The sequence below is a fragment of the Protopterus annectens genome, chromosome 9.part0 (assembly GCF_019279795.1).
Source record: "Protopterus annectens isolate FY-2018-M chromosome 9.part0, PAN1.0, whole genome shotgun sequence".
Classification (NCBI taxonomy): Eukaryota; Metazoa; Chordata; order Ceratodontiformes; family Protopteridae; genus Protopterus; species Protopterus annectens.
In genome coordinates this window covers 1,948,267,764-1,948,285,799 of record NC_056743.1, presented here as the reverse complement: position 1 = coordinate 1,948,285,799, position 18,036 = coordinate 1,948,267,764, and the positions used below count along the sequence as shown (strand labels likewise).

The following is an 18,036-nucleotide window of genomic DNA, read 5'->3' as shown; positions in this document are numbered from 1 at the left end:
TATGATTTCTCTTACAGCTGAAGTTTGGCACGTCACCTACTATATTTTTCATCCTGTCATCAGACAGTAATATCTTCCAGTTATTTTGTATTATATTCTTTCTATATTTAAAATTAGTACTAAAAGTAAAGGGTATCCTAACCTTACATATATTTCTCTGTCCCTTATTAATTGAATCTCCAGTATTCTTTGAATGCCAAGGTCTGCCTTTCCCATCTCTCACGGACTTAACCCTTTCTGATGCTTCCCTAACTTCCCTACTTTTGTAACCACATTCTAACAAATTATTCTCTGTTACATGTATATGATGTAAAAAAATCACTTTCCTTACTGCAAAGTCAGGAAGTTCTCGGAAGCTGATTATCCATGACATTCTTAAAAATATGGTGGGGTGCATGCTACCCCTATCCAATAGAGCATTTTTCCAGCATGACTTATGGTATAACAAAGTGCTTATTTTACCCCCTTCATCCACTTTTAATAAAATATCCAAACATTCAATAAAATCCACTGATGAATGCACAGTAAATCTTAAAAATGTGGTGGTTGTCTAAATAATTAACAAAAGCATCCAATTGTTGTGCATCCCCTTTCCACAAAAAAAGACATCATCCACAAATCTGTAATAGAAACTCATATGTGCTAGCCATTAGTCAAAATGCATCTCATCTCCCATTCAGCTAGAACCAGGTTTGCATAGCTGTTAGCGCAGGGTGTGCCCATAGCAACACCCCAACACTGTAAATAAAACTTCTGTTCAAAGGCAAACACATTGTTCTCAAGTACAATACTCAACAATCTGCATATACGTTCAACATATTTTTTGTCCATGTATGCTACTCTTTCATTAAAGCAGTATATCTACCTTAGCCCTATATCATTAGGAATGACTGTAGAGAGATTCTTTACATCTAAAGTCACAAGAATAAGTCTTGCATTTGAATTCAAGCTCTCCATATGTTCACTTAATTGCTCACGATCTCAAGATCAAAATAAAGCGTAATAGAGTAATGCTATCTATAGCATTACTCTGTCTTAGTCTGTCAACCCCTGCCTTTTTCTCTTCAACAAGTTTGCCTGTTTGCTGATTGAGAGTCATGGAGGTGATGTTAGGGAGCACTGAAATGGCAGAAGGTACACAGTGAAAACAATAATAAAAGATATACTATCAATTGTGAATAATTTTGAAGAGATCGTTCAGGACCTTGAGGGTAAAAAAAAAAGGCAGAATTAATGCTTGCTCTTCATCATATCTAAAGTAACATGTATCTGGAGAATGACATTCATACCTGCCCTAAACTTCCCCCATAGCCGTTAATGCCACCCAATGCATGTGCACCTGACAGTCATTCATTTGCAACCCGCAAAACAGACGCACACCCTCAACCATCACCTGGCAAAACCACAGCCAAGGCATACTCCACTCGCAGTATAATACCTCCTATATTATCAAGAGTGGGAGTGTACAATAAAGGGGACCAACCACAGCCAAGGCTTGCTACTACTGCACGTTTCATTTAGTACAGTACATTATCAACTATAATCATAAAACTTTCAGTATACAAGAAAAGCCCAGTCCTCTGGTCAAGAACTCATGATGTAAACAAGCAAAAACTTGTGTTCAGAATAAAGAAATGAGGCATTAACAGGTTTTGATAGCACAAAAACAGGGCACATCCTCACACAACATATGCATTTGAATACACTCCTATAAAACCAACAAGCAAGTCATGCATTTTATTAGAAGTCTCTACATTTATTTCAAAGGCTGCTGGGTTGACATTTACTTCTGAACACTATTTTACAGCACTGATGACAGATGAGTGCTTTACACTAAACAGCTCAACAGAATCTGGGGTAATACAATTACTTAGACCTCTCCGAAAAATGTTAGGGATTATGATTATAGACACTAGTTATTTCATGACCCAAGCAAGTTACCAGAGCTTTTCGTTACAAGCACTAAAACACATTAGGAGTTCTAACTAAAAAGAAAGTTCAGATCCACTCTAACCACACAATACACCAAAATCACTTCCAAAAATAAAAAAATACAAAGTTTAGAACATACAAATAAATCGGAAAGGCTTGCAATTCCCCCAATACCTCTAAAGCTTTCAGATTTCGCATTCCAAAATCTGAATGATCATAAGGTATATTAAAACCTTCCATAAGTGTGCCAACCAATTAAGAACAAGTATTTTTCAAAGAAAAGATGCTTAACAAGTCCAAGCATTACAGCATTTAATAATTAAGACAGTGATGTCCCTATTCTACTGATTGCAAAGACAAGCCTGTTTCTCCAATATAGGCCGCATTTTTCTCCAAACCTCTCCAGCTCAGTCCATTCCTTTACTAGGGAATGCCAGACCATGCCAAAGTCTAAAACAACTGCACATCACAGTCCTCATCAAAGCACAACCCGGGGCAACACCTAAGCCCCTTACTACCAAATCACAACTTCACATAACGCATAAAAATGATGACCACCACCCAAACGGCTACTAACCAGCGACAATTCCCAAAACAAAAAAATAAACAATCGAATAAACCAACACAACTATTTATAATTTCCGAAAACATATCGTCCTTATTAGCCTTTGGAGCCATATTGAAAAAGGCACTAACACATCTTTCCAGTTTATCAACACATACCAGAAATAACAGCTGATAAAAGTACAATTAGCCTAAGGTAACTGCTGACAAACCGGAGCCAATGAACAGTTAGCCTTGCGTTCCATATGTAAACTTTTTAAAGATAGCATATATAAAGCTTTAATTTTATTTGCAAGATTTGTGATTAACTGTCAGGACTGCATCACTTCTACAGGATTCACGCCCCTTGTTGAGACTGAAAAAGTTCTCAGACCAGCCAGTTTTTGCAGACCAAAAAGGGAATGTGGGCAAATAACGTTAACTAAACTGACTCTGATCTGAGAATATGATACATATATTATAAAGGAGAAAGTAAACAATATATCTCAAGCACTTAAAATAATCACCACTTAATGCTACCCTAAAATGTATACTCCAATGACTGTTAATCGCACCGTGCCTCACCCTGTAAAGAAACAGCTTACCTGGGTGGAAAAGAAGGTAGCAGTTGAGCCAAGTGAATGGGAAGTCCTGGTAGTGCAGAAAATAAAATAGAGGATTCAGTAGCAGGTAAAATCTCCAATTCTTTGCAGAAAGAAAGGAAATACCTGCTGCTGGACCCTCGTTTTATTAGGGGAAAACAAAAGAAATTTAGGTTCGGGGTGGAGTTGTTATGCAAGTGGTGGCTTGGATTGCAAGAATCCGATTGGCTGCCACCACTTGCTTAATCAAGAACTTTTAAAGCGGATTTTCTACAAGAACTTTAGTGGGAACTTAATGTAAAACCACGCTGAATCGTAGCTATATAAGGTAAGTTAAACATTCAGTTACGATTTCAGCGTGTTTTATATTAAGGTGAACTACAAATCTGCAGTGTGCTCTCTCGCTTGTGGAAAGCACTCAGGGGTAACAGCTTGCAATTTGTTCTTCTCATGGCACGCTGGGGTTTAAGCACACAGGCGCCATGAGAAGGTACTGTTATGTGATAGACCAGGACCTGGTGATAAGAATAACCTAGGTAAATTATATAGTGGCAAATCAGGTACATATCCATGTAAAAGATGTGAGGCATGCAGGTCTATTAAGACTGATAATGTGTTTGAGCATCCTGTTACTAAAATGATATGTAAGTGTTCACACTATGTATGCTGTTCTACTAAAAATATGGGTTATATAGCAACCTGCTCAGAATGCACTTCTTTTTATGTTGGTAAAACCAATAGAAAGTTAAAGGAACATATTTTACAGCATATGGGTGATAACACGGAGAAATGTGCAAAGAAGTGCAGAAGCTCAACACATTAATGAATTTCCACAGCATGATTTTAAATTTATGGCTTTGGATATTTACACTCCTGCACCTAGAGGTAGTAATATAAAGAATGCCACAGAAGTTAAAGCAACCCACTGGATAGCTGGTTTGAGAGCTGATGTTCCACCAGGCTTAAATGTTTTTAACCTTTAAAACCTATTTTAAAGGCTAAAAAATGTTAATTGGTTAAAGGTTTTAATTAATGTAATTGTTTTTTCAAGTGTATTTATATGCAGACTGATTTTATATTTTTTGTACTGATCTGATGGAGGCATCTCCGAAAGCGCTTATCTGTTTACTGTTTATTCTTTATTAAATATATGTGCTTCAATTGTTTCTCAAGTATTTTAACCTTCTTTCCAAAAATCCTTGGATCTAGGCTCTCTACTCTTAACAAGAGTATTAAATGCCTGGCCCAAGCCAAGATGGCTGACTCTGCATCATCAGATGTCTCTCTTCCGCCAAAGAAAAAGCGTAAGAGACCTCAGACGGATCAGAAGTCCAGTATTTTTTACTCTGATGTACCTGCTGAGGTTACAGAACCCATGTGTGTCAAACTTCTCAGTTGTCCTCTAAAGACTATTTCAGACACCGGTTGGTTTCTTGAGGCCTGCCAATGTGTGTGAGGAACCGCATCTAATTATTTCAGAGGGACCGAACAGCTTTCCACAAATTTTAGTTGGGGAAAAGATCCCTGTCTGTCAGACATGGTTCCCAAACCTTCTCGCATCATCCAGGCAGACTTCACACCTAGAAAGAAAAAACAGAAGGTTAAGCACGTGGCCTCTCCCTCCTCTGCTGGGCAGAAAGAGTGGATGGAGTTTTCACAAGTGTTGTGTAAAACATTTATGTCCTTAAAACCTCCCTCTTTTGGGTTTCCCCTACCACAGGCTACTCCCGTAAAACCCACCCTGGTTTTATCCTTTTCTGATGAGGAATGGGACGATGACTCAAACCATTCTCTGGACTATTCATCTCAGATGCATTCCTCAGGACAAGTCTCCTCCAATGAAGGGAGCTCCCTCTCATCTGATTCATGCATTGATGAAACTTCCTTTGTTGAAACTATACAGAGCATGATGAAACACTTAGACTGGCAATTTACTCTGATTTCTGATGTCCAGAAGAGGTTTTACTCCCTCTTGAAGATGAGTATCCCTGCTTTGAGGCTTTCCAGGATGCTTTTCAGTGCACCTCTTTTGCACCTGACATGTAACCTCCAGCTCCCAAAGATCAGACAGGCTTTACATGGTCCCTGATGACCAATATCTATATAAGAACCCAGTGGCAGAGTCTTCATCAGTTTCCCTCTGTTCAGATAAGCCCTATAAGCTGCCGCTCAGTGCTAATACCCTACCTAAAGACAAAGATAGTACGGCTGTGTATAGATGGGGAAAGAAGGTTTACACCTCTGTTACCTTTACTTTTAGGGCAGTTAATTACCAGACTCGAGTGGCTAGTTATTTGGTGCCTGTCATGGACTCCTTGAACAAAGTTATCTTGGATCCTCCCACAGCAGATGCAGAACTTTCTTTCGTAAGCCACCCATATAGCCAACACAGCATTAAGTGCAGTTATGATGCTGTAGATGTTTCTTCTAGGGCAGCTACCACAGGATCCCTTATCTGCAGATATGCATGGCTTTGCAGTCAACCTATATCTGAGGATTTCTAATCTGACGTTCTAGATTCACCTTTGGACAAAGACTTACTGTTTGGCTATCAGACTGCCAATCTGTTCAAAAGACCAAGGTAAAAGCATGAAAGACTGTGCAGGCAGATCCTACTGGCCTCAGTCCCTAGACACCTAAATAACTACCCAGCCAAGTCTATTTTATTAATTATAAGGGATCCTAAGGGAGTTCAGAAACAAAGACCCCCACCAGGAAAGGGTACTCTGGAAAACAGTAAAGGGAAACTCCAGCTGGGAGGGCACCCTTTGGCTGCAAAAATCTGAGACTACCTCTCCGGCACCCCTTCCCCTCTCCCCAACCCCACTTTCCCTCTTTCCCAAAGACTGCCACTCTCCATGGCCAGCTGTGCCATTTCTTGGGAAAAGCATTCCCCCTCTGAGAGGTGTGCCTGCACCTCCTCAAAACCAAATTTTCCGTCTGACCCCCTTTATTCAAGACCTCTTGAGTCAGAATACCATTGACCAACTCCCAAAAGAATTCATAGGAAAAGGGTTTTATTCCAGGATTTTTCTAGTACCAAGTAAAGCATAGCAATGGAGACCCATTCTGGACCTGTCTACCTTGAGCACATATCTGAAGGTTCACGCTTTCAAAATGCTCTGTCTTCATCTGCTTTTTGCCTTTATTCTACCACAGCCTTTCTTAGAGTCTCTGGATCTCAAGGACACCTATGTATACATCCCATTCTCCGGTTTGCAGTAGATTCTTCAGGTTTGTCTGGCTTGTCATATTTTCAGTTTACTGCTGTGGCTTTTGTTTTTTCCACAGCCCCAAGAATATTCACAAAATGCCTAGCACCTGTAGTAGCCTTCTGTTGCACTTAAGGAATTCAGTTTTTTGTACTCGGACAAACTTCTGATTAAGGGGCTTTATCCAGAAATCCTTCTTCAGCATCTTCATTTCACCCATCACCTTCTGACATCTCTGGCTTTCGCCATAAACTACAAAAAAAAATCACACATGGACCATATACAGGATCGGGTGTTTCTGGAATGCAGACTGGACACAGAAAATGCATGCCTTCCTGCCCCTAGAGAAGGTTCTCAGTCTGTTCAGTTGCTTCCAGGACCACTCCTCTACAACCCATTGCTCTGCAAGGGAGATGCTAAGGATTTTGGGAATCATATCAACCACCATCCTTAGCTTCCCCTGGCCAAGACTCCACATTAGGAAAATTCAGTGGTACCTTAAGTCTGTGTGGTCCCAGCACTGCCATCCTGTGTACACTCTTGATTCCCTTGCTCCCTTGTTTCATGAAGGAGCTAACTTGGTGAAAGGGACGGGTCATCCTCAGTCTAGGATTACCTTTCTCACCCCCTCCTCTACTCAGCAGTTCCACATGGATGCCTCATATGAATCATGGGAGGACCTGGAGAGGATGTCATAAAGTACAGAGGAAATGACAATCCCATTTCCTCAAAGAACACATCAGCCTAAAAGAAATGAAAGCTGTTGTGCAAGCCCTTCAGATTTTTCCTGCATTTGGAAACCAGGACCCCTCCAATACTTCACAGATAACACCATAGTCATATAGTACATAAACAGGCAGGGAGGCACCAGGTCTTACCAGTTATGCAGTTTGGCATAGGAGGCTTGGAATTTAGCAACACAAATGAACATCATGTTCACAGCCACATGCATCCATTCTCAGGACAGTGTGCCTGCAAATTACTTAAGTTGCTCCCTGGAGGACTCCACCAAGTGGACTCTGAACAGGAACATCTTCCACAACATTACACTTCAGTAGGGCATTCCTCAGATACACCTCTCTGCTTAATCAAGCAACCATCAGCTTCCTCTGTCTGTACCAAGAACTCTTGTCCCACAACCTGGAGGGCAGATGCCTTCTCTTTTCAATGGACAGGGAGGTTCCTATTTGCCTTTCTATTCTCTTCCTTTTCTTCCAAAGGTTTCTCTCAAAGCACAAAGGGAGACCCCCCCCCCCAGAGTCCTATTACTGGCTCCATTCTGGCTGAGGCAATATTGGTTCCCCCTCCTTTTTCACCTAGCAAGGGGAAGTTACAGGAGAATTCCTCTACAGGTGGACCTGATAACTCAGCAGACAGGATTGCTGCTCCTTCCGAATCTTCCATCTCACAGCCTGACCTCTGGATGATGGGATTTTAATTCCTCAAAGACATATTTTCTCTGAAGAGGTTGTACAAGTCCTACAACAGGGTAGGAGACCCACTACTAGAATGTCTTACACAGCAAAATGGAAATGGTTTTCTTTCTGGTGCTGCAAACAAAGTCAAGATCTACTCTTAGCACAAGTCAATACAATATTGCAGTACATCTGTGAACTTCAATCAGGCTTGGCTTACTCTTCCATAAAAGCTCATTTGTGTATTAAGTATTAAGTTAAATGTGTTTGTTTGGGAGGTCTCTGATCTTTAGGTAAGCTTCTAATGAAAACCTCTGCACATGTAGGTTTAGGTATTGTAAGTGTGAATGATGCAGGAGGGTGAAGTATGTGATCTGACAACTTGCTTAGTTTCTGATATACTGATTTGTGAGCGAGAGAGCCTAGATTCTAGATTCTTAATAAAGATGCATCTCTCACACATTGAATTTGCATGAAATAGGAGAAGTGGGTCCTCACTGTACATTAGGGAATTACTGCATTGCTCAGGATGCCCATGTCAATCAGGTTGGCTGGAGAAATGGTGAGAAATTGTCCATTCATGATGCTAGGTGAGGTAGGGTCAATAACAGGGAGAAGATTAGAAGAATCAGGTCTGGCTAAGGGACAAGAAAAAGTTCTAAACTGCAAGGGGCTTAATGGGTGTGACTTGTGGAGGAACATCAGAGGCTCAGCTGAGTGTCTAACTGGGCAGTGAGGCACAATAGCGAGACACCTCCAATGGAGCACAAGCAATTGACTAAGGGAAAAATATATGAGTTTGCGTCTATAACCGCCAATGGTGTCCTCCACTGTGAAATAATGCGCAGTTATGTGGGTGGTGCACGCCAAGCAAACCCAAGCTAATGCGGGCAGTGAAATTAAACTGGTTTCAAACAATCAATAGCAGCATACTAGACTGGGTCCTGGGCTAACAGTCACCACTCGGATAGGTCCTCGCTACACTCTACCCTCACTAGGGTGTAAGGGGAGGCTCTCTTTTGTGGAGGAAAGCTGGATTACTGCTTAGAAACTGTAAGAGCAGACTGCGTCCAGCAAATCTGGACCAAGTCTGTGTTAGGCTAAAAGCACAGGAAGCAGCAAAAATGTAGTTGAAAAATAACAGCACACAGTAAAATGCAATGCAAAAAGTACAGATCAAGTAATCGCACATGGACCATACACAGGATCGGGTGTTTCTGGAATGCAGACTGAACACAGAAAATGCATTATTTTTCAGTAGCAGGTAGTGGATGCTTCAGATAACACAGTAGATTGATTGCTTGCTGCTAACCTCTAAATTAACCAAAGGGAAAGCTCAAGACTGAGACTTAATTCCAGCAATCCCCAACTCAGATGGGTCATTGGCTGCACACTTCTGCCACAAGTGTTTAGGGGGGGCCTTCTTAATGTAAGATGGTTGATTTTAGTGCTCAAGTGATACCAAACATTCTAGATTCTGCAAGCCTGAATCTAGCCTGTGCTATAAAATGTGGAAGTACTAGAAATTCAAAGTGCAGAAAATTGCAGTTACAACAGCAAAAAACTGTTTAAATAAAGCAGTAGTTTGGTAGTGTGCTCCCACAGCTGTAGACCAAAAACCTTCCTAGTGTGAAATAACTGGTCTGGAACCCAAGTGCTTAAACCAGAACATAGTCACTTAGATAGAAGGGTGTAGGCTACATTCCCCTGCCACAAGTGTCTAGACCTCAATCCTTCCTAATGTAAAATCACTGGTTTGGAGGCCAAGTGCTTAAACCCAGAACTAAGACAGTTTCAGAATAAAAAACAGAATAAGCCTTCAACCAGCAATTCCCAGCTTAGAAGGGTGTATGCTATCCTCTCCTGCCACAAGAGTTTAGACAACAAATCTTTCTAATGTAAAATAACTGGTTTGGAACCCAAGTGCTTAAACCAGCACAAAGACATTTAGAAAACAGACACAATAAGCCTTCACCAACAATTCCCAACTTAAAGGTGTAGGCTGCACTCTCCTGCCACAAGAGTTTAGACCACAAACCTTCCTAATGTAAAATAACTGGCTTGGAACCCAAGTGCTTAAACCAGAACAAAGACACTTAGAACAGCAGCCACAACAAGCCTTCACCAGCAGTTCCTGGCTCAATAGGGCAGAGGCTAACCTCTCCTTCCACAAGAATGTAGACCACAAACTTTATTGATGTAAAATAACTGGCCTGAAGCCCAAATGCTTAAACTAAAACTAGGAGGTTTAGAATAATATCTACAATTTAATCAGGCTGTTAAACAGTAATAAATGCAGCAGAATAAATGCAATTGAACACTTTTAAGAACAAGCAGCAAAAGCAAAATAAAGTAGAAAGAAATACGAATGCAATAAAAGCAGCTGAATAAAGTGCAATTTTGTTTAAGCCAGGGTCTCTCTTATGACAGATCCATCCTTTCTTCCCAATGTGACCTCTGAAACATCCTTGAATCGACAGTCTATCTACTGGTCTTCTTTCCCATCTTTTCTATTTCATACATTTGTCTGCCATTACAAACTTAAAATCTTTGGTTCCAGCATTCTATTCTCCAGAATATCCTTCCATAGTACCTCCCAGGATTATTTATCTGGGGGACGCTGTCATAGTTAAAATGGATAGAAAAAGTAGCATCGGATATGAAAGCAATATACTTCCCATAATGCTAGATCCATGTTACCTTCTTCCATCCATCTCAGTATACCCTCAACCAAGTCCCACCCAGATTGTCATCTTTCTGTGGCTCCTGTTAGACTGCACTGGACCTTCCTGGAGCTTTGCTTATTGGAAGTCCTCTTGACTGTGTCCTGTGATCTCAACTGTTTTGTTATAATTATGGAGGAGTTTATATGGGTTGTGTTTTTAGCTTGGTAAGACAAACTCAGTCTGAAGGATTGTGTGGATGGTAGTATACTATTGGAAGGGGAGAAGCCTGAGCCTTGGAACTTATTAAAGGCTAGTCTAAAGTGATGGACTCAGATCGATTCAAATTCAATATACTTGATCAATGAAATGGATGAAAGAAGGCAACATGGATCTAGAGTTACGGTAAGCACATGACTTTCAATATTTGCCTTGATTGTGTGCATACATTTATTCAGTTCTGTCAGCCCTGTGAGTGATGTAGTAGTCTCTTGGTGTGCAAATCACAGTTTTAAAATTGATGACATAAATGGGGATCACATCATGCAGTGCATCCAAAAAGGATGAAGGCTACAAGTGTTCATGGCTTAATGCATCTGTTTTTTTTTTTTTCTTGATTATGAGTGCATTTTTTTGTTAGCCTTCATAATCCTCCGCTGTACTGTTAACAGCTTACTGATGTCAGTTTTTCTTTTAGGTCTTGTCTGCGGATGACAAAGAGTTAAATAGATGGTGCTCCCTGAAGAAGACTTGTATGTACAGGTAAGTGGTAAGAGTGTTTGGTTTTATCTCTTCCTTTAGGAGAGGCACTATCAGCAGTGTATGGGATTCCACTTAATGTTTTATGTTTCTCATGTCAATGTTAAGTGCAGACTCCAGTTTATAGGTAGTGAAAGTGACCTTGCTTTTCATCCTGCATTTTGCTGGCTATTTCAGAACTGGTAGTTACTTGATTACATAGGTTCAAAGGTGTTTACTAGGCTGATGACCTTCATATGTTTTTACTCCACTGGTTGGTTTGCAAAAAAAAAAAAAAAAAAACTTTTGCAGTGTCCCTGGATTTGTCTTTGTACATACAAAACACATTGCTATATGTTCCCCTTCCTTTTTCTTGTGTCCAGAAGTCACTTATAACAAAGTACATTTTTTATTGATTTTTTTTTAATAAAGGAGATCAAGGTTAACTTACCTTGAATCAGATAATGGATGCCACTGCAAAGAATCACTGTTGAAATATTTGTGCATGGACAAAATCCCTTACTAAATCTATTTGCCAGCCTCCAGTTCAGTTGGTGCTATGGCTTTAATATACTGGTGTGTTTGCTCATGCCTTCCAAATATCTCCACCATTACATACCAGTTTTGCAGTGTAGTAACCACACAACATGCCCATACACCTTTAGCCATCAATATGCAGCTACTCCTGTTCATGTGAGTATGTGAATTCATTTTCAGACTTAAGGTGTGGAAGCTGCACTAAATAATTCTAGGTGCTTGTTCAGGTTTCACATGGTGCTTGCTTAGAGCTACTCTCATGTTAAGTCACTATGAATATGTTGCACTGCCACCTCTGATACCAGGGTAATGTTTTAATCTTTCTATTCCCGCACTGCACACTAGCAGTATCTGGTGCAAATATAACAGAGAAGTATGCAAGCGATACACCACCTAAGCATCATTTGCCGTGCAGAATGTACAAGTATGCATACCAAATTTCTGTGTTTCCAAACATCGGTGTTACTACACTACTACTGAATAAAATGAACAGCACTCAGGCTGGGGGTAGGACAAGGGAGCCATGACATCACAGAATGGGTGGGTCTTATTATTTTAGTTAGAATCAGATGACGGCTGTGGTGATGTCACTTCGGGGGAGGGAACTGATAAAAAAAAAAAAAAAGTGCCTGCACTGCCTGGCCTCGATGATGTCAGTAATTGGGCGACTCCAGCAAGCTTTATTCAAACGTGAGAGAATCATTTTGTAAGTGAAACCATCACAGTATGAGAAGGTAGGCTTCTGTTACAGAAGTAAGGGGAATTATAAAAATTGTAAATGCTTTATTGTTGTTGCTTTACAGAGGACAATGTAAATAGGGAGGGAAAGGGCCGTGAAGTTGAGGCATACATTAGAGAAACCTGTTGTACTCCTTTAATTACTTGATTACTGCCAGTTCCTAGAAAAGCATTTTAAGCTGTTAAAGCAAGCAACCTGAAAGTAAAAGAACAACCTTAGATGCTCATGGTAATATTGATCTCATCAAGGAGTTTTCAACTTAACCATGAGCCAGCTAGTCCATTTCACTGAACAGGGTTTTATTTGAAGAAGTTTTAACTTAACCCATTGTTTTGCAGTGTCATAGTTAGAAGTATTAATTTGTGGGATGCAGGATGTGTGCCCCGTTGTAAAGTACGTTGTTTCCAAAAGCTCATTCAGTCAGGAGTGGGTCATAGGCAGAAACCCACTGTATGAGATGACTGTTATTCTTCAGTGGTACCTTCACTGTTTTCACCTGACCATTGCATGCAACCAATGAAAGTAGTACTCTAAGCACCTCCTGTAAAGGGAACTTACTGCCTTATGTCTAAGTAGCACTTCGTGTAAAATGAGCATACTTTCCTGCTAGTATAGGTTATTGGTTTGGATGACCCTATTTCTTCATTTTTAGACTTCTCATTATGTGAGGCTGTTCTATATTAAGTTCTATATTGTACAGCTTATAACCAAAGGGATGTAACAAAGGCATTGTACCTAGATCTAGGGATGTCATTGTCCTCCTTTACCCAGCCTTCTTTAGGCTAATCATTAAATTCAATGCTCCCTTTGACATGTAACAAAGGGATTGTACCTAAATCTAGGGATGTCATTGTCCTCCTTTACACAGCCTTCATTAGGGTAATCATTACATTTAATGCCCCCTTTGACATGTAACAAAGGGATTGTACCTAGATCTATGGATGTCATTGTCCTCCTTAACCCAGCCCTCATTAGGCTAATCATTACATTTAATACCGCCTTTGGCATGTAACAAAGGGATTGTACCTAGATCTAGGGATGTCAGTGTCCTCCTTTACCAAATCCTTCATTAGGCTAATCATTACATTTAATGCCCCCCTTGGCATGTAACAAAGGGATTGTACCTAGATCTAGGGATGTCATTGTCCTCCTTTACCCAGCCTTCATTAGGCTAATCATTACATTTAATGCCCCCTTTGGCATGTAACAAAGGGATTGTACCTAGATCTAGGGATGTCATTGTCCTCCTTTACCCAGCCTTCATTAGGGTAATCATTACATTTAATGCCCCCTTTGGCATGTAACAACGGGATTGTACCTAGATCTAGGGGTGTCATTGTCCTCCTTTACCCAGCCCTCATTAGGCTAATCATTACACTTAATGCCCCCTTGGGCATGTAACAATGGGATTGTACCTAGATCTAGGGATGTCATTGTCCTCCTTTACCCAGCCCTCATTAGGCTAATAATTACATTTAATGCCCCATTTGGCATGTAACAAAGGGGATTGTACCTAGATCTAGGGATGTCATTGTCCTCTTTTACCCAGCCTTCATTAGGCTAATCATTACATTTAATGCCCCTTTGGTATGTAACAAAGGGATTGTACCTAGATCTAGGGATGTCATTGTCCTCCTTCACCCAGCCCTCATTAGGCTAATCATTACATGTAATAACTCCGTTAGCATGTAACAAAGGGATTGTACCTAGATCTAGGGATGTCAGTGTCCTCCTTTACCCAGCCTTCATTAGGGTAATCATTACATTTAATGCCCCCTTTGGCATGTAACAAAGGGATTATACCTAGATCTAGGGATGTCAGTGTCCTCCTTTACCCAGCCCTCATTAGGCTAATCATTAAATTTAATGCCCCCATTGGCATGTAACAAAGGGATTGTACCTACATCTAGGGATGTCATTGTCCTCCTTTACCCAGCCTTCATTAGGCTAATCATTACATTTAATACCCCCTTTGGCATGTAACAAAGGGATTGTACCTAGATCTAGGGATGTCATTGTCCTCCTTTACACAGCCTTCATTAGGCTAATCATATAGCAATAACCCACGCCTGGGTGTGGGTAATGCTAAATTTACCCACGGTTGGCGTGGTTTGGTCCCGAGGCGCCCGGACCAAACAAAGCCAACCGTGGGTAAATTTAGCATTACCCACACCCAGAAGTGGGTTATTACTATTATACCATGACATTATTTAAGAAAAGAAACTGTTACTTTTCTTAAATAATGGCATAGTATAATGCCTGTTTACTGCCCTTCCGCAGATGTCTGGCATCCGGCAGTTCTGATGTACTGTGCCTCCGCGGTACATCAGAGCTGTGAGCAAAAAGCAACGGAGAAAGCAAGATCTCCGTTGCTTTTTGTAGCTATGTTAAATGAGTTTAACATGGCGAGACAGTTTAAAATAAGCAGCGGACATCTCCGTTGCTTATTTTAAACTGTCTCGCTATGTTAAACTCATTTAACATAGCGACTAAAAAGCAACGGAGATCTTGCTTTCTCCGTTAAACACTGTTCGCTATGTTAAATGGGTTTAACATGGCGAGACAGCTTTAAAATAAGCAACGGAGATCTCCGTTGCTTATTTTAAGCTGTCTCGCTATGATAAACCCATTTAACATAGCGAGATGTTTAAAATCGAGTTATACTAATGGAAAAAAGTCCGGGCGACCGGACCTTTTTCCATTAGTATAACTCGATTTACAACGGGCACGCTGGCCAATCAGCGTGCACGTTTTGGGGGGATCATGGTATAATTACATTTAATGCCCACTTTGGCATGTATCTGTTCAGACACATTCAACAACTGGAGCACCCATAAAGGTGTCTTACTAAAAGAATACAAGGCCTAAACAACATGTGCTACATGGACCGACCCTTTCACTGTAATCTGTATCTCTTCTGAGGGCGGAGAGGAAGAGATGTAGCAGCAAGGAATGACAAAATGTCCTTTTATAGGTCCTGTGAAAATTACTTCCATTCCTTTTTTTGAGACAGCTGAGATGGAGACACATTCTTATTCTTTTTGTTTTTTCTTCTTCTTTGGGATGATATCTGCTGTTATTAAATGCATTGTATCCAACCTCAAGTGCATCACAGGCAAAGATCCCGGCACCTCTTCCCTAACCAGGATTTGAAGTATGGTGCGTCAGAAATAATGAGCCTTGGCTTCCCCTTAACTGCATCAGTATGATCAGTCGTATTGGATGTGTGAAGGTCAAACGATATACTGGCCTCTGCTGGGGTGTAGGTAGTTGCAGCCAGAGAAATGATTGGGCTTACCATGGGTTCCTTCAGTATCTGAACAAGTACATCAGATTTTGACTTGAAAGACATGGTTTCTCCCCTTAGCCGTTGAATTTTCTTTAGGAGTGAGATTCCAAGGAGTCCGCCATTTTGGACCGGATGAGATGCTTCTAGCTCTGGGTCTCTAAATAAGCATTTAGACAGGAAAGTTGTTCCAATAGGATTTTTAGATATTTCCTATAGTCATGTTCAGCCTGGAGACAAAACGAGCACTAAGATTTGAGGTTTTTATAAGGAATCTGCCTACTACAATCACACCTCCCTCTCTTGGCTGACAGCTAACAAGTTTAAACACTAAAGTACAAGAAAAAAGTAAGGTTCCCCAATGGGGTACTTATCTGAATAAGCGAAAGCAGAGTTAAGATCAGTGACTATGAGAAGAAACAGGCTGACCAGGTGTGAGACCTGCATTTGGGCTGGCACCAAGATAGTCTAAGGATCGTATACTCATACATCTGGTCATGTACACTTACGTTTATAGGCTTAGGTTATATGGCAGATGTATGGCTGTAACGAAGGAGTTGTTTTGACTTTGGTACCTCCGTTGCATGTCAGGTTATCACAGCAAGCTAGCATAATTATACTGAAAAACTGCAAGAGTAATTTAAGGAAGGACATCATCAAAGCAGTAGGACCATCTGGTTAGAATGGAGGATGTGAAAGACTATCAGTCTTGAAATTCAACTCTAGACAGGAGTAAGGTTCTTCAAAGATGGAGAACCCCTTTAAGGAATTGCTTGATCAGACAAAGCAATACAATTCTGCCACTTGCTCAATGTCATGAAGTGCAGACATCCAGAAACATGCATCATTATATGGAATATGGAGACCTAAAACCTAAGGAGGATACCCGATTCCAAAGAATCCAGCTTAGTTCCCAGAAGGTGTATTAGTTATTGATCCAGAACGGGTGAAGTGACGTATGAGAATTGTTATCAGTAGTTGACTTATGCACTATGCTACCAGAAACACAAGTGTCTAAAGCTGGGATACGGAGGCTGCATTAATTAGGCATTTGTCTAATTATAAACCATAAAATAAAGCACTATTGTTGCGAGTCTCAAAACACTCTTTTATTATTACAAAAATTATTAAGCGCTTTCGTCAATCCACTTTGACTTCATCAGAATAAAAGAGTGTTTTGGGACTCGCAACAATAGTGCTTTATTTTATGGTTTATCTGTTTTTTAAGAGCACTATTGCATCACCTACTTTTTGGTTCATTTGTCTAATTATGCAAATATTGTCGTATGGTGTGCCTTTTGGTAAATACTTTGTAAAGATTCAGAGCTGGGGTATGTATATAGAAAGCTGGACTTGAACATGAACTTCTTGGTCTACCTTGTTAACAGCAGCTGGTCTTTAGAGTACAGCAGGGCAGTTCTGTACTGTATTCAGAATGCTACTGAATACTTTGCTGCTAACAAAAGACCCATTTATGGGTCTCAGGAGTACAGGGGACTGGAGGAATAAATCAGTCTATATTACAGGGTCAGGTGGCATTCTGCCTTCACTTCAAATGGGTAAGGCTGCGTTCTCAACTACGTGTGCCTTTGTCACAAACTCTAATGCTTACATGGAAGCAGTCGTGGTTTCATATAAGTATTTACCACGTGTATCCCCATTCTTTTACCTGTGCACCTTAGTATGACTAACATGTCCTTAATATCACCTTCTCTCGCAGACTGCACAGTCAGTCTTATGACAAGATCAGGGCTCCACCCTTGTATGCAAGGAATGGAACCTTATTGTTTTGCACTATCAGTCTGACAGTCTTGGCATCCCACCCAAATGATCCATTCATTTCCTTCATCCCACTTGTCTGAGAACCTATTGTGTCATGTTTTTTTCCCTCTGTTGTGAATGATATAAATAATGTTAAAGTATAGGTCTTCACACACTAGAGGGAAAGAGCTGGTTTCCAGATGTCCATTGTGTATTATGACCATTTTTGTCAGTATGCTGAGAGGTTGTCCACTTCCTTCCCACCAGTGGCCTTTGCCAAAAATGACTTCTCTAATGAGCCACCATCAGCCACTCACATCCAAAGTCACTGTACTTATTTTAAGTATTACCTGTAATTAACTTCTGTAATGATCTGTGACATGAGCCATTAGTTTGTTATATTTGTAGCTGTTTTTCCAGTGGTACTACATCTTTACATCGCATGATGAAAGCTGTTTTTGTTTAAATATTTCCTTGGGGGGGGGGTCCCTCTAAAAATATGATCTGCCCAGTAGGACAAACCAATTAACAAATTTATTAGGATACAATGAAGTTATCAAAAAGGACTACATGTGATCCCTGTTAGGGAGCCATGCAAGTGAGCCTGC

The 18,036-nt window shown here is 40.6% G+C and overlaps 1 protein-coding gene across 1 annotated transcript in view; it reads left to right on the top strand.

Annotated features, from left to right (window-relative positions):
- Window positions 1-18,036, top strand: part of KRI1 (KRI1 homolog) — a 1,261,256-nt gene that overhangs the window by 1,182,708 nt on the left and 60,512 nt on the right. The window contains exon 17 of the mRNA XM_044084757.1: window positions 11,065-11,129. Coding sequence (XP_043940692.1) covers window positions 11,065-11,129 — 65 coding nt within the window. The remainder of the gene's footprint in view (window positions 1-11,064; window positions 11,130-18,036) is intronic.